General features: G+C 48.5%; 1 protein-coding gene across 9 annotated transcripts in view; it reads left to right on the top strand.

Annotated features, from left to right (window-relative positions):
• Positions 1–19,927, top strand: part of LOC116951149 (neuronal cell adhesion molecule-like) — a 130,033-nt gene that overhangs the window by 88,557 nt on the left and 21,549 nt on the right. For all 9 annotated transcript variants that reach the window (XM_076073508.1, XM_076073511.1, XM_076073510.1 and 6 more), the window contains 11 exons: positions 207–350; positions 2,702–2,813; positions 4,113–4,258; positions 8,185–8,329; positions 9,596–9,720; positions 11,138–11,239; positions 12,243–12,440; positions 14,807–14,877; positions 15,741–15,969; positions 17,402–17,517; positions 18,549–18,753. In XM_076073508.1, coding sequence (XP_075929623.1) covers positions 207–350; positions 2,702–2,813; positions 4,113–4,258; positions 8,185–8,329; positions 9,596–9,720; positions 11,138–11,239; positions 12,243–12,440; positions 14,807–14,877; positions 15,741–15,969; positions 17,402–17,517; positions 18,549–18,753 — 1,593 coding nt within the window. The remainder of the gene's footprint in view (positions 1–206; positions 351–2,701; positions 2,814–4,112; positions 4,259–8,184; positions 8,330–9,595; positions 9,721–11,137; positions 11,240–12,242; positions 12,441–14,806; positions 14,878–15,740; positions 15,970–17,401; positions 17,518–18,548; positions 18,754–19,927) is intronic.

Here is a 19,927-nt window from a genome sequence, read left to right as displayed (position 1 = left end):
TGATGCCTAGGTTCAGTTACATCCCATAGACGCACACTCCCGGACAACTTGACGCGGCCTGCAAGTGCACCTAGCATGGCACACGGGGCCGCGGTGACGTCACCGACACTCCGTGGGCTAAACGGCGGTTGTTGTTGTTGTTGTTGTAGTTGTTGCGCGTGATTCTGAAACACGCGGAGCCCACGCCGTCATTTGTTCTTACCCAGAGGTGCCGTACAACCCCAACCGCATCGTCAGGGGGGACCTCGTCACGCTGAAACGGCTCCCGATAGGTGGCAGTGCCGTGTACCAGTGCCAAGCAACGAACAGGCACGGCTCATCCCTCGCCAACGTCTTCGTCAATGTGCTGGGTGAGCGAGCGAGAGAAATAAGAGCAACCCACCGGCGGTCTCGTAGCTGTCAACGCACGCGGGTTTTACCCCCTGTTCTTGTACAGGGACGTCGCCTTTTCAGGTCCATAGGGCGGACAGCCGGTTGTCCGATGAGGCTAGTTGCAATTAGTGGCGAAACGTCGTACTCGGATTGTAGATGTTGTGGCTTGGCTCCCCAACACACAACCGGTGTTGCTGTACTAGTGACGAATTGGCCACGTTATGTTTACGTGACAAACCTTACTAATTGGCTGTGTCGGGTGGTGAGGGTTTGAAGACACATTTATATATTTACGCTATCTGACCCAAAAAAAACACCTGTGTTATGGCGTACAGACGTTTCAATACGGGCAAACATTTTTATTTTTTACAATTTCTTTGTGTTTCTCCCTTTTGATGGGACTTTGTAGGATGCATAAGGGCACGAGGTGAACAATAAAGTCTGAATTGGTCTGTAATAAGATAGGCACTGACAAGGGGTTGACAGGTACATGGTGATGGGTGGGGGGTCAATGATTGTATGTTCTGATTTAGTGGGTCATTTTTTAAATTCGTAGTCTGAATGTGTTCGTCGTGCACCTTGATGTATGCAGGCCCCGGTGAAAGTTGCTATATCTCTGTCTCCATGAATAATAATAATACTCTTGCGTTATCAATGCCCACAGATCGAGTTAACTCTCAGACAGATGGAATGATTCAGAGGTGGGAAGACTGTTTGAACAAACATCAGCAATTTCCTAGACTCTATTAATATATAGAAATGATTCATTTATAATAAGAACTATGAATACTAACAGAGGTAGAGAAGTATAGGGACTTCCTACCTATACTCTGTAATATATATTTGTTCGTAATTAATGTATTAATTAGATTCATAGGAACAGTCATATTTATGAACTGATACACACACGTGGTCGCCTTGCGTGTACGCTGCAGGATGACCAAATTAGCCGGAATGGCATCCAATCGCACGATCCATCTCCAGAGGCTGCTGTGGGGCTATGCTGTCCGTCCCGTCGGCCGGGGCTCGGAGATGGAGCGATGAAATCAGTTTTTGTGTCCGGGTTTTCGAGGTGGATCGTTACATCGCAGGGTTACGAGGGGCGTTGACGGCTTGGGGGAGGCCTTCATCCAGCAGTGGAATGATCGTGGCTGATGATCATTAAAATTAGTTCAGAAACTTATAACACCCCCCCACCCACCCCCAAGGTTAGCGTGGTGAAAATTCCCGGTCATTGCTTTTTTTTTTGTTTATTACAGAGGACGACATCGTAGTTTGTATAAAGCCCATCATCAATGCAAAAAGGGCCCTTGTTTAACATGTAATAGTAGTAGTAGGCTTTCACGACCAATATTGTCCACAATAGAGGATTTTGGGTTAGATCGCGTAAATATGTAAATGTTTCGTTAAACCTGCCACCACCCGCCACAGCCAAATAGTAAGGTTTGTCACGTGAACAAAACATGACCATTCGTTACTAGTTCAGCACACCGGTGTGTTGGAGAATAAACCCGCTACATTTACAATTCGAGTACGACGTTTCGCCGGTAATTACAACCAGCCATCATCAGACGACAGACAGTTGTGGAGAGGTCCTCCTCCTGTTTCGCTCTGCAATGCACCGGTTAGTGCTGTGCTAGTAACGAATCGGCATGTTTTGTTCACGTGACAAAATTCACTTTTTGGCTGTGTCGGGTGGCGGCGGGTTTAACGACGCGTTTATATTTACACGATCTAACAAAAAAAACCCCATTATAGGGCCCTTGTTCTTTCTTCAGTCAGAATGAGCTTTTGCTCCACGCAAAAAAAAGAAGACTCAGGTGGTTACTCTGGCTGACAGACTCACTCACGGATGGACACGTTAAGTTTATCACGTGATGTTCAATGTTGTTTTTAAATAGATAAGACAACGCCCATCCGCGCACGCTTTTTATTACGTTTGACTTTTTATTACGTTTGACTTTTTGAAACCGGTTTCTTGCCCATTCGACATTTGTACGACAAAGTGATATCATAAATTACGCGTTGTGTGTGTGTTTTGTTGTTGTTATTGTTGTTATAATAGTTTTTTTTTAATTAAACATATGTCTGCTGTGCGCATTTGATATCTCGTGTCGCTACGTATGACATCACGGCCCTCTGATTACGTTGCTGGGTTGCACCGCACGTTGTGTGACGTCACATCTCGACGTTTCGCTCCATCGCGCTGGGAGCTTCTTCAGGAACACGTCGGAGAGAGATGGGGGGGGGGAGGGTGCTGTACATCGCAAGTGTGGAAACCCGCGCAAGCTGATGCGTACGACGTCGCTGGCCTTCCGTGTGTGTGCAGCGGTGGCCCCACTCATACAAACGGAAAACAACAAGGTTTACGAGGTGGTGGAAAACAATGCGATCGCCCTGGAGTGCAAAGCGTTTGGCTCACCCAAGCCTGTGATGCAATGGTAAGAGACTCGCCATCGTAATTAAGGATGCTGGCAATGCAATCCCTCGCCCCGATCATTCAACGAATTACCATAATACAGGGTCGTGGTTTGATTAAGGATTTGTCATCCCCCCCCCCGTGCCCCCCCCCCTTAATTATAACATCTTGTTTGCATTGTTTAGCAATTCTTTCTGCGTTGTCTGCACAGTTGTATTCTCTGTACGTACCGTAAGCATGCATTTTGCATACAGTGCAATCTGTTCACTTTGTGCTCTGTCTCTAGATGGGTCGGAGGCACAATTCTCTCCTCCGTGTGTAGCCTTTGTCTTTCAAGTTTTCAAGTTTCAAGTTTTAATTTACGAGGTATTGCCCTGTGAGCCATGCGGCTCTTGAGTCGGGTGCAACCGCAACAAACTAAACATGAACAGAGAAACATCTTAAAGCGACGACGTGCAACAGAAACATCCTGGATAAACCAGCAAATCTTCCATGAAAAAAAACCCCACCGTATTACAACGCCGTGTGCAAAATCCCAGTGTGTGATGCAAGTCAAACAATAACAACCACAAGACAATTTAGATTAAAGTTATCAGGCCAACTACGCACTTCTGCGAGTAACATGGTTTTTTCCACCGTGCCCCTGAGTGCAACTATCACGCAGCGCAGCAGGGAGTCTTCCACCGCTCCCTTCATCTGTTCGTATGTCCTGCCTTGGTGGACATCGCCAACGCATCACCATTCTTTACTCTTCCTCTTGGTCTCTCCCCAAAGAATGTCCCCTCGATCACCTCCTTCAATAAGCCGTTCCCGCTCACTACTGTTTATGTATACATCCTAAGCAATGCATTCGTTCACACGGGATTCCATGCGCGTATCTGTCGCGAGCGTAGAGTGTCAATATTAATCCATGAATCGGTGCATTGCTGATGTCGGTGGTAGTTATGCATTCCTGTAATCCAGCACTGTGGAGGCAGTGAGGGCTGATGGATTACAACTCTCCCCCCACCCCGCTCCCTCCTCTGTGGGTATCGAGGCGTGGTTCCCTGGCTTGGGATAGAGTATTGCCCCCTCGCACTTGTGCGTTTTCTCCATGTGCTAGGGTTTTCTTTCACACGTATGAATGCTCACGAATGGGCTGAAAGCATCATAATATACGGCGATGGATGCGGCCGGCTCACCGGCTGGCCGCCTTGCAGCTTGCTCGTGGTTGCTCAGCGACTGTGAGATGCAATTTGCACGAACGACGACTCTTTATAAACCAAGCAAGGCACTTACATTGCATTCGTTATCGCTGTACGCACCTTTCCCTTCTTCCTAGGTCCAAGGAGAAGAATGAAAATGTCGTCTACGCAAACGGAAACCTCTTCATCCAGAGGACCACCAAGAGCGACCAAGGGCTGTACACGTGCACTGCGACCAATGAGCTCAACTCGACAAGCATTCAAGCCTACCTCATCGTCAGAGGTGCGTGACTTGAGACACAGACAGCCCATAGCCCGCTCCTCCCCAAAAAATGCTCGCTGGCTCTCAACGTGTGCCATTTGTGAAATTGCAACGCAAATATGCCCACAGATTTTTTTAATTCAATTTCTGCTCTTGATGCCATGCGACGAAATGGGATTTACATTCGGCAACTCCTGCAGACCTCTGCGCCGCCCCTTTGTGTTCGAGAATGATCCATGGGTGAAGCTATCGTGAAACTACTATTTGAGATTCCTCCAAGTGCAAGTGACCCGGTATTCAAACCAAAGGTGTGTCAGGTGGCCGCGAGCCCGGCTGCTACAAAGACGTTTGTCGCACGGCAGGCGAGTCGATCAAAAATGAAAACAAATCCGAGTTGGAATTTGTCATGAATTACGTGAGAAACCAAAGCTACATATTTTTTGTTCATGCAGTCATTTCCAAATCCTTGGACTTGCTACACTTGAACTTGAGGACCCAGTTTCATCACAGCTAACCGAAACCTGGATTTGAACCCAGGATTTAAGCAGGGCAGGGTCAGGGCTCCTGATGCTGTAATGCAGTGGTACGACTTTCCAGAGTTTTTGCACCAAATTTCCCCAGTCACGAAAAGCTACTTGTGTCCTAGCTTCATAGTTATTGCATTCACGATATAGGCTTGGAGAGGACTTCATCCAGCAGTGAATTGACCATGACTGTGAGATTGATGATCTGAAACTGCCTGCGTATATAGCATGTCAATGTTACTCAAAATCAGTCAACTGAAGTGCTTTAAAATATATTGGACACCAACACTTATATGCTGAATTTTGCAAATGTTGCACTTAAACTAGGGTCATTCATTTGTTTGCAAAATAAATTTTAAATAAGCGAGTTTAATTAATCAGATTTGTAATGTTTTTACATGATTACCTTTTTTAATGTGCGCGATTCAGGGAACATGCCCTGAAGACACATGCTCAGCATGCTTCTGTAAATAGTTAAACAGTTTATAATTGCAATTCTCATTTAAACCAAGTATTTGTAAATGTTATACGAGTTTAATTAAAGCCAATGGCATGACCCAATTTACCCAGACATTTTTCCTTGAAACTACCAAATTTGTCCGCTGCAGGGGTGATGCTTAATAAACAGAGGAGGGCCTAATCACAGTTGCTGATCTGTCTAAAGTTATTTCAGTGATGAGAGCGAAACACACACACATATATAAATGCAGCCAAGGAATGGAATGCATTTAAGATAATGCCTACAACGGAGATGGTGCGATGAAATCGCAGGTGCTGGGTGAATCGTTACATCGAAGGATTGTGAGAGATGGCGAGGGCTTGGGGAGGCCTTCATCCAGCAGTAGATCGACCATGATGATGATGGGGAAATATTGTGAAAGTAGAGATTAATTCATGAGGAGTGCTGAGAATATTTTCTCACTTCGTAATATTTTTTTTATTATTTTCATTATTTGTTCTATTTACGTGGCTTTAACAAAAGACCCAAAGAATATGTAAAATGTATCATCCATTTTAATGGTTTAACCACGCAATTAAAATAGTAAGCAGGTTGATCCGCAACCATTAAGTTTGTAAAATGCATTTACTTTTCATCTGGAAAAGCGAAACTTAACTGATTCATTTTAAGTTCTCTTTTTAAAAATTGAACAGTCGGGCAGTCCCTCATCCGACGAGGAAGGGAATTCTACAGGGCAGGAGCCATGCAAGCAAAGGACGAAGATCTCAGAAGTTTATAGTCGCACCACAGGGGCCAGGGATGTTTAGCGATTGCTCATCGGTGGATCGCAGCTTTATCGGTCAGGGTACCGACCTTGAGTGGGGCGTATGACATTCCAGTCCTGATGGTGACAACATTATCCGTGAAGAATTGAGATAACTCGTCACATCCATCTTGTTGTGACAGTGCGTCCACCTGACCGGACACTGATTCGCTCGCACATTGTCCACAGCCCGCAAGAGTTTAGCTGGTCGATCCTGCATAGCGCTTCGAGATTTACAGTTATTGAGCGGCAATCGTATATATATACACACGTCTTAGCCAATCGGCAGGTCGTGTGTGGTGGAGTAAAGTGTGAGTGCTCCTACCTCTTTCAAGACATATGACCACCAGGGAAGAGTAGGCAAAATATCCTCTTTGTAGGCCCTTCTGCCAGCAGTGGCATGAGCACGTCATTGCAGTGCTCCCGCTTTACCTTTAACTGTACCCGTACACAATGCACGCATTAATATGTACGTGCACATTTGTATGTCAGCGAGAAACCAAATTGCTCCGGATATTATTATGGCTTGTGTTAAAGTGTCAACAGCCCATAGGGGATGAGCAGCAGCTACTTCAGCAGGTTTCCTAATGAGGTTGTGACCACTGTTTATTGTTTCCCAATCGCTTGGCTCGAAGCCAGGCCCACAGGAGCCCCATTGCCTGCCTCCACGCAAATTCACGCGGCCCGCAAGGTCCTGAAACGGGCGCCAGCTTGCGCTGAGAGAGGGGCTTCTGTTATAGTGCAGTCGTAGGTGAATGTGTGTTGTGTGGAGCGGTGGTGTCGCGGCCTAGCACGCTGCGCTTACGAACCCGGCGACCCGAGTTCGATTCCCACTCACGACCAATATCGGTGACGGATATCTGAGCTGGACTTGGACCCTCCGCTAGGTCGACTCAGCCTCAAATTAGTACCTGGTGCGGTGTTTTAAACATTGGCACTCGGGAGACAAAGGTGTCCGGGCGTGGTGCTGGCCACCCACCCCCTCGTGTGTTGTGCTGGCCCTCATAGATGCTCGCTAACAGCACTTGCCCCAACAGTCTGTTCCAGGCTATATAGGAAATCTCCGTATGAAGGTCTATTTTGTTGAACCGTACGTCACCAAGCATGTTAATCAGAGGTGCGGGCGGGGGAAGGTCAACAAACTAAACAAAAAAAACAGTTCTCAAGAAATTAGTTTTCAATCTAGATTTAAAAGTGCATAGCTCCAGTGGCTTCCTAATTTCTGGAAGGAAGAGCGTTCCAGACGTCCGCAGAAGCGCGTCCGAAAGTGCGCGGACCGGTGTGACTTCGATCGCGAGCTTCTTTCGTCACGCCGTGCACGGATCTCTCTCTCTCTGCGTTTTGATCGGAGGCAATGAGTGGGCATGCACCCAGACTGAGCACTGACCTCGTCCGCTCACTCCTCTTCATAGATTCGATGGTGTCGTTAACCTGCGTATGTTCTCTAATCCACACGCTGCTCTTTCTGTACCTCATTTCAATGCATGTCTCCGCGCTTCCGTGCATATTTTAAGCGTTTTGTAACAGGATCCCAAACATCGTGAATTAATGGTCTAAGCCCAGTCATCAATGACTGCATATATGTATCAAAAAAGCAATTAAATTTTCTTTTTCACTTAATTTGACAAAATTCCAGCTCATAATTAAAATTATATCGGTTTGCCTGCCAAATGACGGGCATTCTTTTGTAGTAGGTTGTGTGGGAAAGTGCACTGGAGGGGATCCTGAAGGGCACCATGGCCGTGAGATGTTAACCACCTCGCCTGGTATACAGGGGGTCGTGAGTTCGATCCCGACCCTGATGCGTGCTGTATATTTGGAGTTTGCATATTATCCCTGTGGTCGTGTGGATTTTTCGCCAGGTCTTCCGGTTTTTCCCTCCACATTTTAGAAACAAAACGCCTGTTTAGAGTATTTGGCTACTGCTATAAATTTGCACGTGATGAGCCACTTCGTTGCCCTATCGTTTGTGGCCGCGTTCACTTCTGAAAAAGAGCTGTACAGCTCAGTGGGGGCCTTACCTGGTCAAATAAACAAAACATTTATAGTTCACAGTAAAACAGATTAACACGTAATCTGCCCGGCCGGCGAGGGCTACTGCTGCTGCGCGGAGTAAACGTTCCGTATGGCGTGGGGCCACGCGGATCTTTCGCCACCGCAGACGCGACGAGGATCAAGCCGATGGCGTCTCGGCGGGTGGAGAGGCTCAAGGACACTCGGTTCGTGTGCAACGTCTCCTCCGACGAAAACCTCAGCCTCAACGTCTCCTGGGAGAAAGACGGCACGGCGCCGATCGTCAGCAGCAGGCAGGTTTCCGCGAATCGCGTCGTTTCCAGCTGGTGGTTCTCAACCGAGCGGCGGGCGGGCGGGCGTGGTGTATCGAGAAATGTTCCCCTTGGGGGTACGTGAGGCGATTTACAAACGCGTGAAATTTTGTCACGCGCGCGAGGCATCGGTGACCAATCGCGTAAGAATCTGCCATCGTGAAATAACTACGATGGCATTTTTAAGTCAGATGGCAGCCTAGAATGATGTAAAATGCCTCTTTCTAAACTCGTTGATCGTAAGCAATGGTGGTCTTCAAGCGTTACCGGCGAGCGCAAGCGAATGACGTCACGCGTGCAGAGCGCCCGCTGGGTTTGGTTTTATTTGCTTGCGGTTACCAGCTGGTCAAGGACACCTGACGAAATTAACAATTGGGTAAAATTTTGACGTTTATTATGCATGCAATTATTTTTAAGAACCGTGTTGGGTCAGGCAAGGGTGCACTCGGTAGAGTCGCCACAGCAAGCTTCTCTTTAGCTACTTGCTTTACATACGCATGTTGAAGTTCTTTCGCAGTGTACGTAGCCAACCGTGCTCATCGATGGTGCGGGAGGGGGATGGACAACAAACTAAACACAAAAAGCAAAACAAATGACTTTTCAACCTTGATTTAACAGTGCATCGCTACAGTGGCTATGTCACATTCTGCCATGGTGGTGCAACGGATAGTGTCATGGGAATTGCAATCTGGGCGGTCGCTGGCCCAGTCTCCTGGCATGGCAGTTTAAACAACGGGGGGACATTTCTCGATATCCACCAACTTCTGTTCACCCAGCAGGATACATGGGCCCGTCGCGGTGTCGTGGGGAAAAGTGTGGGTACTTCCTGCTCTTCGAAGGCATCTAGCCAACGTGGAAGAGGAGGCCAAACACCCTAGTACAGAGTTAGCCTGATAACTTTAATCTAAATTGTCTCATGGTTGTTATTGTTTGACTTGCATCCCACTGGGATTTTTGCACAAAGCGTTGATATACGGTGCTTTTTCTGGAAGACTTTGCTGTTTTTTCCTGGATTTTTCTGTTCCGCGTAGTCACTTTAAGACGTTTCTTGTTCATGTTTTTTTGTTGTTGCGGTTGCACCCGAATCAAGAGTCGCATGGCTCACAGGGTTATACCTAATAATTGAAACTGAAAATGAAGCTGAAAATTTTAGGGTCTCTCTTAAGGTCCCTCTTTTGGAGGCTCCCCTGCCAAACCATTAGACGGGCACCTTCGCCTCCCTGCTGACACGCACCGAGTCCCGTGCAGGGTGGCGGTGGACGGAGGCGTGCTCACCATCGAGGGCGTCACCGAGGAGGATGGCGGCGTCTACACCTGCTTCGCCGAGACCTCGCTCGACCGACACTCCGCCTCGGCCAAGCTCACCGTGCTCGGTACGCACACTCGCGCCGAAGCCGACGCTTGCACGCATGCGCGCGCATGCGCGTGTGTACGTTGAACTTCTTTCGCGCCCTACGTAGCCAACCGTGCTAATTGCGCTAGTGGCGAGGTGTTATCTGCCTCGCCTGGTATGCAGGAGGTCGTGGGTTCAATCCCAACCCTGACGCCTGCTGTGGATTTGGAGTTTGCGTCTTCTCTCTCCTCGTGGTCGCGTGGATTTTTTCCCCGGGTCCTCAGGTTTTTCCCTCCGCATTTAAAATCAACGTGCGTTGAGAGTATTTGGCTGTTATAAATGCCCACGTGATAAATAATAGACACTTCGTTGAGCTATCATTTGTGCCCAGGTCCGCTTCTGAAAAAAAGAGCTACATAGCCCGGTGGGCCTTAGCTGGTAAAATAAAAAGTAGGTTATTTTTAGTAATAGTTTATAGTATACGTTTAGTTTTTGTTTAATCGGAGGTGCTGCTTGCCACTGCCACCCACGTGCGTCGATCATGCCTCAACGTATATATCTCATCTCTCTCCAGATTAGTACGACAGTCTGTTCGTTTAACGTGTCCGTGACGTAAATTGTAATTTCGCAATGCACATATAGCGAACAAATAACAATAAGTAAGAACAACAACAACAACAAAAACCTCACCACATTTGTCAATAATAATACCGCCCTTAAAATTACAAAGTACGTAATGCACGACATTTCGGACAATGGTACTTCTTCACAGCACATGGAGTGACCAAAGGGATTGGTTGCTTTGTGCGCGTGCACCACTGTAATTGGACTATGATCAGTCTAAAAGTGTTATTGAACGCTGATCTAAGCAGTAATCTTTGCTCACAAGTTTCTGCCCCTCCCTCAAAACTCACTTTTTTGGTTCCCTAGCCCCTGTTCCCTCTTAATCTTCTCATTACATGGCTATCACTCATGAACCCCGTTCATTCAATCCATTATCATTTACCGTCATCAATTTCGCGCTTTCGCCTAATTCACACACCGTTGCTTCCTCCCATCCATTTCATTCACCTCATCTCCACCGTCGCAACCACGCGAAGCGCTGTTAATTCCACTGCAAAGCGCCTTGGTTAAGGCGCTACATAAACGACGTGAAGATAAGGTGTACGTTCGTGGAACGTTTTCGATAACTCACGTGACGCCGTTGTTTTAGCTCCGGTTTGAAACGTGCCCACCGCTCGACTTCATTCGCTTTGCTTTTGTCATTTCGATGACCCCGCCGCCCCGCCCCCCCCCCCCCCCCGCAACTCCTCCACGGTCACTCGAGCCAACGGAGGCTTAATCCCCGGCGTGAACAAAACCAACGTGAACTTTGCGAGGAAGACGACGACCTCTCCCGAACCGTCCTGTTGTTTTCTTGCCTGTTTCTTTCGTTTCTTTCTCTTTCTCGCGAGCAGACCGGCCGGCCGCCCCCACGAAGCTCACCCTCTCTGAGCTCGGCGATCGCAGCGTGGAGCTCCAGTGGGCTCCGGGCGACAGCCACAACAGCCCCATCTCAGGTGCGGCAACTCTTGCCGCACGCTCTTGCCAACGGTTACGAACGCCCCCCCCCCCGCCCGCCCGCGCCCCCGAATGAAAATGTGGTCTCTCAGGATCTCAGAGGCGGTAACTTTGAACTCTGCGGCTTTGGTCTTCCGCGACGGTTGCGGGTGCAACCCTGAAACGGCATCCACGGCACACACAAAAAAAACATGGCAGCAGCGGCAGATGCGGAATCGTTGATGGTGCACCAGATGGGAAAATGAGAAACTCCCCGGCAGCGTGCAACTGCGGTCACCACCCAGAGCAGACCGTGGAACTTGTATAACGAGTCCACGTCCGATTCGCACGTATTTATATATATATAAATGAGGACGCATCGTCACCGCGATACACTGGGCTGCTCCTCACTGCACATTATCTGGCTCGACCATCTCAATGTAAAATTACATCAACAACGTCGGCCAGACGAAGAAGGAGCACAAGGTGAATCCCGTTTAGCGGTTATCTGTGAATGCACCTGATCTCATCAAATACCCTCGTTTAACATTGTAGTAAGAGCAAATGGTTTGATACTGTCAGGGCATGTCTTGGAGGTCACGTGTCTCCTGTGCAGCAGCAGTGGTAGAAAGCATTGGCGAAACGTGGTGGCATAGACGACTTCGACCTTGATGACCTGTTGATCTTGTGCACGTGTGCGTGCATACAGGTGTCTAGAGAGCGGTAGTGTAGGGGTTAGCGAGCTGCGCTACGAACCCGGCGACCCGAATTCGATTCCCGCCCACGGCCAACACCGGTGACGATTATCTGAACCGGTGCTGGTTCCTCCCATAGATCGAATCAGCCTTAAATGAGCACCTTGCACGGTGTTTAAACATCAGCATTGCGGTGTGGCAAAGGCGGGTCCGGGGACGTTGCGCCGGCCACGCCAAACCCCCTCAAGCACTGCGCCGCCAACAGCAGCATTCCCCGGAAGTCTCTCAATAGGCTGGACGGTGGGGCATCCTTTGTCCTGGCACGCAGGTGTGACGGTGCAATTCGAGGAGGACAAGCACCGCCCCGGCGATTGGCAGACGCTCGACAACTTCACGGGCAACGTGAGCTCGGCCAGGCTGCAGCTGCGCCCGTACGTGAACTACCGCTTCCGGCTGATCGCGCACAACGAGCTGGGACCAAGCAATGCCAGCGAGCCCTCAGAGCGATACTTCACGCCGCCGTCCAGTAGGTGTCCGCGACCATCAACAAAGACAAATATGGTCCCCTCCCCCCCCCCTCCCCAGCCCCGTGTAGCTTCAAGAGACTTTATGGGGCAAGTGCCCGTTAGCAAGTGGCGCCTACGAAGGCCGGCACGGCGAACCACCGCTCGCACCAGGCAGCTTTGCCTGCAGCAGCAGTTTCAGTGGCAACCACGCGTCAGTGCAGCCGGTTTCATTGTGTCTGTGCATGTTGAAAACCAACACACCTGAAGATGACCGTTTGAGTTATGGTCGAAACGTCGTGAGAATTTTTTTATTGTTTTATATATATTTTATTATTTTGTTGTTTCCCTTCAACGTGACTTTACCGAAAAAACTAAGAATGTTATTTCGCACCGTACGTTTCCAACCATGCTAATTGGAGGTGTGGGGGGGGGAAGGACGACAGACTATACATGAAAAGCAGTTCGAAAGAAATTCGTTTTCATTGTAGATTTCAAAGTGCACAAGCTCCAGTGGCTTAATATCGGAAGGCAGAGCGTTCCAGAAGCACATCTGAAAGCGTGCGATGCAGTCGTTGTTCCATGACGAGCCAAAACATAAAAAAAACATTATTATTATCATCTGCAGAAGCAGCAGCAGAATTACCAGCATTATCGTCATCGTTTATTATGCGATATTACAAAAAGTATAAGACAAGTATGTTTAACAAACACTAAAAACAGTGCCAACAATGTCCACATCAGCACACTCATCATCAGCGTCATCAGCAGCAGCAGCCTTATCTGTAGCTTCAGCGGCATTAATACCATTGCCAGCATCGTCAGCGTTGCCAACAGCATTGTGATGATGATTATGATCGTCAATGGAAACAGGAGCATCTAAATTAGCATTGTCTGCAGCAGAAGCTTCGGTAGAAATATCAACACTATCAGCAGGGTCGGCATGGTCATTGTCATCATCGTCATCACGATTCGGCATGTTCTTAGCCGTGAGGTTGTTAGCAAAATGTTCAGTTTGATTGCCATGAGATGAACACCTCATATTGGCAGTGAGCTAACCAGCGAGTGTGGAAAATGAGAGGTAACTGAAGTGACCTCCGAAGTTTACTTTGATTTGTTGCACGGGTGATGGTCCCGTTTAGCCAGCCGGCTGGCCGTATCACGCTGCGATCGTCGCGGTCGGAGATCCCCGGGGTGCTGCGTGAGCACAGCAACGACACAAGCAAAAGACGAAAAACAAAACCATCGACACATTGCAGAGAACGAGCACAGAGCAGGGTCCTTGATGAATATCGCACAGCTAACAAAGCAGGGATATGAACCTTAAGGCGGGGACCCCGGGGTCCCGAATAAACGGAAGTCAAAAGCGCAATTTATTTATTTATTTTTGGCGACTCCTTCCCACCGCGCACATAAACGTCGCGACCCACCTGGCGCGGATCGTTCTGTTGTCGTGTCGTCCAAGCGCAGCAGCGAGGACGAATGCGCAGAAGAAACAAAACTTTGAAACTTTGATAAGCGCATCGTGTGGAGCTCGTCGAGAGGAATAGATTGCCGCATCGTTCGCCTTCAACAGACATAAAATTACGTCGCAACGCAGTTTATGCGAGAGCCATGGGCTTATGGGACCCCGGGGTCCCGCCATAAGGTTCACATGACGGTCGTACGCGAAATACACATGAATTAAAATAAAATAAAAACTGCAAAAATACAATATGACACCAAGAGGTGCCATTAAAAGTAGTTAGGTACAGGTGCCAGTGCCAGTAAGCTCTGCATTTTGGGCTAACGTTGACATGAAGGACACGCGGATCAAAAAAGACAGCGCAAAACACGTGGGAGCAAGAGGCACCGGAGGAAAAAAGTTAGACCGAGGCACATGCAAGCTCTGTGTGTTTTGGTCTAACAGGGGAATACAGAGGGGGAGTGAAGGGAGGGAGCCAAGGTGTAGGTGAGCGGCCGAGGGCATTCCCTAAACGTGGAGCAGCTACGCGGAAAGACTTTTTACCAATCCAGCACCTCCCCAAAAATATTGCCTTCAACAGGCGCTAAAATAAGTTCCACCAATTGGGTCGAGGCTCAAAAGAAAGCCGTCCCTTGGTGTGGACCAATCAGTTTCAAGGACAATGCATATATTATCATAGTATGTTTTTTGTTTGCATTTTGACTGCAGGTATTGTGGTTAATGCAGACATGAATCTTTGTAAAAAGGTTTCAGTTTTGTTGCCAGAAAAAAGGGGAAAAACCCTGTTGCTATTATAAGTTCCAAATGGTCAAACAATTACGCCTTGAGGCCAATGAATACAATCGACAATAATTTGGTAAAAAAGACCAAAAAAACCGAGTTTGGGTGAGCGTAGTTTGTGTTGTGTGTTTTTTTTTTCCCCAGCACCCGACATTGCGCCATTTGGCGTGAAAGCAGAAGGGACCGATCCAGACAAGATGACCATATCTTGGAAAGTAAGCGTGCAATTAATGCGCTGCACTATCAATGCAAACGCATGGACACACATGTAAACTGCTTCTCGCGTTTAGTTTGTTGCCCTTCCCTCGCACCTCTTATTAGCACGGTTGGCAAATGTTGGCTACGAGCGGTACGAAATGAAACACACGCACGTATACGGTGTCTGATTGCGACTGTCCGTCCTGCTTTGGGGAATGTCTGGCCAATGTCATTTAATGAGAGTTCGGAAGCCTGTGGAAGGAAACTGGGCTACTCGGCTCAAACCCACACGCACGAATGGGTTAACACTCAAAGTTCCGCGCAGATGAATTCGATCAACTCACTTTACTGCCTCCTCCTGGCTACCTCGCAGATCAGCGTCTTTGGGAAGTTTCACAAATTTGCTCGATCGACCGGAACCTTACCTCCAAAGTGTTGGCTTACAGGCGTGAGCTCCCGCGTTTGTTTAGCGAGTGCCCATGGGATGGCCCATAAGAGCCTGGTGGGGTCAGAAACAAGCATCCAAAGCCACCTTTGCCACCTCTATGAATGCTCATTTTGGATGGGGACCTGACTACACCGTCAAACCTGGTTACAGCAAACAAACATGAAAACAAACAATCCACAAATAACTGTACTTGGTCAAATCCCGAACGTCAAAGTCATGCGTAAGAGCGCGGTGCTACTACGACAAAAAAATACGGGTGCATTGGAAATGACAAACGTGATCTGTTGCTTTTATAGTTGTTTCTCCAACTTACCCAAGAAAATTACTTGCGTGTCTCCGAGCCTGGGAATCGAACCCAGGTCCTTCTCGCTGTGAGGCTCGAGTGTTACCACTGCCACCCTTACCCTCTCGCGTGTCTCACACATTTCACAGCCACTGGATGCCCTGGATTCAAATGGCCCGGAGCTGCAGTACAAAGTGAGCGTGCGACAGAAGGGATCTGGCGATGACTGGCGGGAAGAGCTGGTGAGCGGGAACGAGTCCCAGTACGTGCTGGCCGGCACGCCACCCTTCACGCCCTACGAAGTCAAAGTGCAAGCCGTCAACAACCAGGGCAAGGGGCCCGAACCGCTGGTCATCGTCGGCTTCTCTGGAGAGGCCGGTAAAAGAGGAAGGCCTGCAGCTCCTGTTGGCCGTTGCGTGATCGGGGACAGGACGTTGTGATGTGTGTGTGTGTACCGTATGTATGTGAATGTGGTGCTGTTCAATGTATGTTGAACTTGTTTTGTATCGTGCGTAGTCAACCATGCTAATCCGAGGTGCGGGGGAAGGACAGCAAACTATACACAAAAATCAGTTCTAAATAAATTCGTTTTCAATCTAGTTGATTTCAAAGTGCACATAGCTCCAGTGGCTTCCTAATATCGGAAGAAAGAGCATTCCAGACGGCCCCGGAAGTGTATCTGAAAGTGATGGGTGGGGCATGTGTACAGCATACGAGAGAACCTGGTTACCAGGCCTCCGACATCCAATAGGAGAACAATACAGGGTTCCGCATTGGGATGTGTGCAACATTTGCATGTCTTGTTGGGCTTCATTTGAGAGGAATCTGGAGTATTCAGGGACAACATTCAAGTGGCAAATAGCTTCAAGGAATCCATTGCCGTGACAAATCAGCTACGTCGGTTTGTGTTTCTCCACATACATGTATGCTATTACCTAGATCATTAATTTGACCAGGAGGTGGTGGCTACCAGACAGGTTGAGATACTGGGTTCATACTGGACACTGGGTCACAGGGTTCGTAGTGCAGTGCGCTAACGAAAGTGCCACCACCGCACCACCACCTGTTTAAATGTAGCCTTTCGGTAATGGCATAAATGTATGTAGAGACACACAAACCTACGTAAGTGACTGTCACTGATTCCAAATAAATGATGGTTGTTGAAGGCCCACTTAAACGTCCCCTGATACATTCATACGCAGAGCTGAAAAAAAACCCCTCACAATCGATATGAATATCAAAGCACAGCTATTTCTACTGCTACTGCTCGTTTTGATCGTCGATGCTGTACAATAACACAACGCGCGGCTGCTGTGGAAAACCTCCGTGTTACTCATAGTAATTTTAATGATCCGTCTTTCCCCCTTTAAGATTTCAACGAATTGTAACGATTCAATATATATAAAAAAAAAAACAATTGGTGTGTTTGGCTTTCCGGCGAACGTATTGCCTCGCCTGCAGAGGTCACACGAACGCCTTCACATGACGCCGTGTACACACAATTAACATCACCGACGTCTCCCCGACGTGCTTCCGGGGTGTGCCGCGTGCGTCGTTCGGCGCGATGTCCGACGTTTCGCTCCCCGCGCTCCCCGGGGAGCTTCTTCGGCAGCGGATGCACTGCACGCACCGTTCGATGTGTGCGCCGCGAGCACGCGAGAGCCGAATCGCTATCGAGTCGTTTATTTGCACACTGGAGGGGATCCCATGAGCTGCGAAGTGATTTTTTTCGGCTAGACCCGCGAGCGGTGAATCGGACGCGTTTTGCCACGCATCCAATCGCTGCGTTCCCATTGCCTTATTGCTGCAGTTCCACGCACGGCACCGAAGAAGGTGACGTGCGACGTGGTGAACAGCACCGTGATCAGGGTCTCGTGGGAGCCACTCCGCCAAGAAGATGTGCTCGGTCGGCTTCAAGGTTATAAGGTAACACCATGCCCCCCCCCCCCACCCCATCTCTCTGACTCTCTCTAGCTCCCCCTTTCCCCCTCTCTCTCTATATATACCTCTCAATCTCAGAGAATGCTCACAGTGGATACAAATTCGCAGTGTCCCGTAGACTCACACAGAGATGAGTAGACTTGCAGAGACCTGCATAAAGTCACACGGAGATGCATTGACTCAATCGAAGACACGCAGACTCACAGAGACCGGCGTAGACTCACAGAGGCCCAGACTCGCACAGAGACCCATAGACTCACAGACCAGCGTAGACTCACAGAGACCATAGACTCGCATAGAGAGTATAGATTGACACAGAGAACCATAGACTCACACATTGAGCCATAGGCTCGCAGTAGACATGATGTGGTACACTGTTGTGGTAGAATTCAGTCAGATTGTGCGTGAATTTGCACACCTTTGATTCATATGAGTGGCCTTTTTTGCATGACTAATTGGTTTACGACTAACTTATAATTATCCTCTGAGTAGTGCTCTACATGACCATAGGTGCATAAGGCATTATCCCCATGAGTGAGCTTCTCCAGAAGGGGAGGTTGAGCTGAAACCAAGCTGCTTCTGTTTGACCAGATTGAGAGGACTACAATGGGAATGGCTAGAGAAGAGATGGAGTGATGTGGTATAAGAGGATGTGAAGCTGAGTGGACTTTCTGACGACTGGTAACAGCGGTTCAGCCTCTTTGGAGGAGGCTCATGAAAGATGCTACTGGGCAGTTGGATGCAATCGCCCTTCTTCAACAACGGAGGGCAGAGGAGCGATGCTAAAGTGCAGCAAGTTGGCACAGTGGGGAGCACAGGTGGTGCATCTGCCAGTCATCTCAGTTAGTCAACCCATAGCACCTGGGTCTGTCCCGTGACCTGTCAGCAGAGAGCCTTTGACACGTCACATAACCTCTAAGCATGCCTAGCCTGGCACAAGTTCCGCAATGATGTCACCACAACTTAGCGTTCGTTGTTGTTGTCGTAGTAAAGGCAACGTGTGCGTTGTGCAACAGATTTACTACTCGAAGGTGAGGGGGCTGCAGGAGAGGAGGCGACGTCACACGGGCAAGAAGGTGCTGGAATTTCACGGCGCCAGGAACTCGGGAATGCTGCCCGGCCTTGAGCCGTTCAGCACCTACAGCGTTGAGGTGGCGGCGTTCAACAGCAAGGGAGAGGGGCCGTTGAGTCACCCCATCACCGCCAACACTCCAGAGGGAGGTGGGAAGAAATACATATACACATACACACGTGGGTGCTTAAAAAAATGTTAACACTTAAATGGGACTATCGTTTTTAATGGAAAAAGAACGGATTATACTACACTGTAACAGGACAACAAATGTACGTCGTTAATAGCTTAAAAAAGTCAAAGAGTCTCCCACTTGTTCGCCATCGTTGTCAACACGTGGCCTGGAATCTTCTCCAGGTGGTCTCCAGAGCCTGGAGGGGCACAACACTTCTTGCGGTGTTGTTGCCAATTCTCAGAAGTGTTAAAACATTTTGAAGCACCCTGTATATTAAATGTGTTTTTCTATTGTATTTCAACAAGAGCCCCATACGGAGCAATAAACTGCGACTCACGAGGAGGGGCACAGAAACTCGGCGAACAGAATCCCCAAACGCAGTGCACCCGAAAAAACATCCAAAATGTATCCTCTTGCACAATCAACAGAAAGAAGGGGTGGGGGGGGGAGCAGTTGGGCTCACTATTCCATCAAAATAAATACATTTTAAAAATGATAAATGTCACCTATTCTCAATCGACCAATACAGATAATGAGTTGCATGCGTAGCGCACTTATTTAATTGCCTCAGCAACTCACAGTGCCTTACATCCAGAGGCGGAGTTTGACTTGTATATTTGGGGGGAGGAGGGGTTTGCTTTTTCCCTCACATTAATTAATTTATTTTTTATGTTAATTATAAACTACTAAAAATAAATTAATTAAGGTGTCCAGTCTGGGGGGAGCGTGACCCCCCCGTACCCCCCCCCACCCCAAACTCCGCCCATGCTTACATCACATCTCGACAATAGCCCTTGTGAAGGGGATCTCCAGTGGCAACTGTTGGAAATAAAGGTGGACGCAGTACCAGCCTGCGTACACAACCGCACCACATCACCGAGACAATCCATGGGAGGGGGAGGGTTGACCATACTTCATCTCTGGAACTGGGTATTCCTCATAGCGCAGCTCACGAAATCCCGCGTACAGCTCTCACGATGAGTGCTCGTATTTTGCACGAGTTCAAGCACTCCGCGAAGTGGATTACGAACGCAGCACCATCCGATTAGGGCAGCTGGCAACGTACGCTGTGAAAGAAGTTTAACAAGTACATGCGTGCGTGCAGCAGGGGCATTTGAAACAATCTCTCTCGAGGTGTTGGGGGAAAC

Source organism: Petromyzon marinus, chromosome 42 (assembly GCF_048934315.1).
Source record: "Petromyzon marinus isolate PM22_M1 ecotype Great Lakes invasive population chromosome 42, UKy_Petmar_22M1.pri1.0, whole genome shotgun sequence".
Lineage (NCBI taxonomy): Eukaryota > Metazoa > Chordata > Hyperoartia > Petromyzontiformes > Petromyzontidae > Petromyzon > Petromyzon marinus.
The sequence above is the reverse complement of the archived record's forward strand: the minus strand, read 5'-3'. Positions and strand labels throughout refer to the sequence as shown.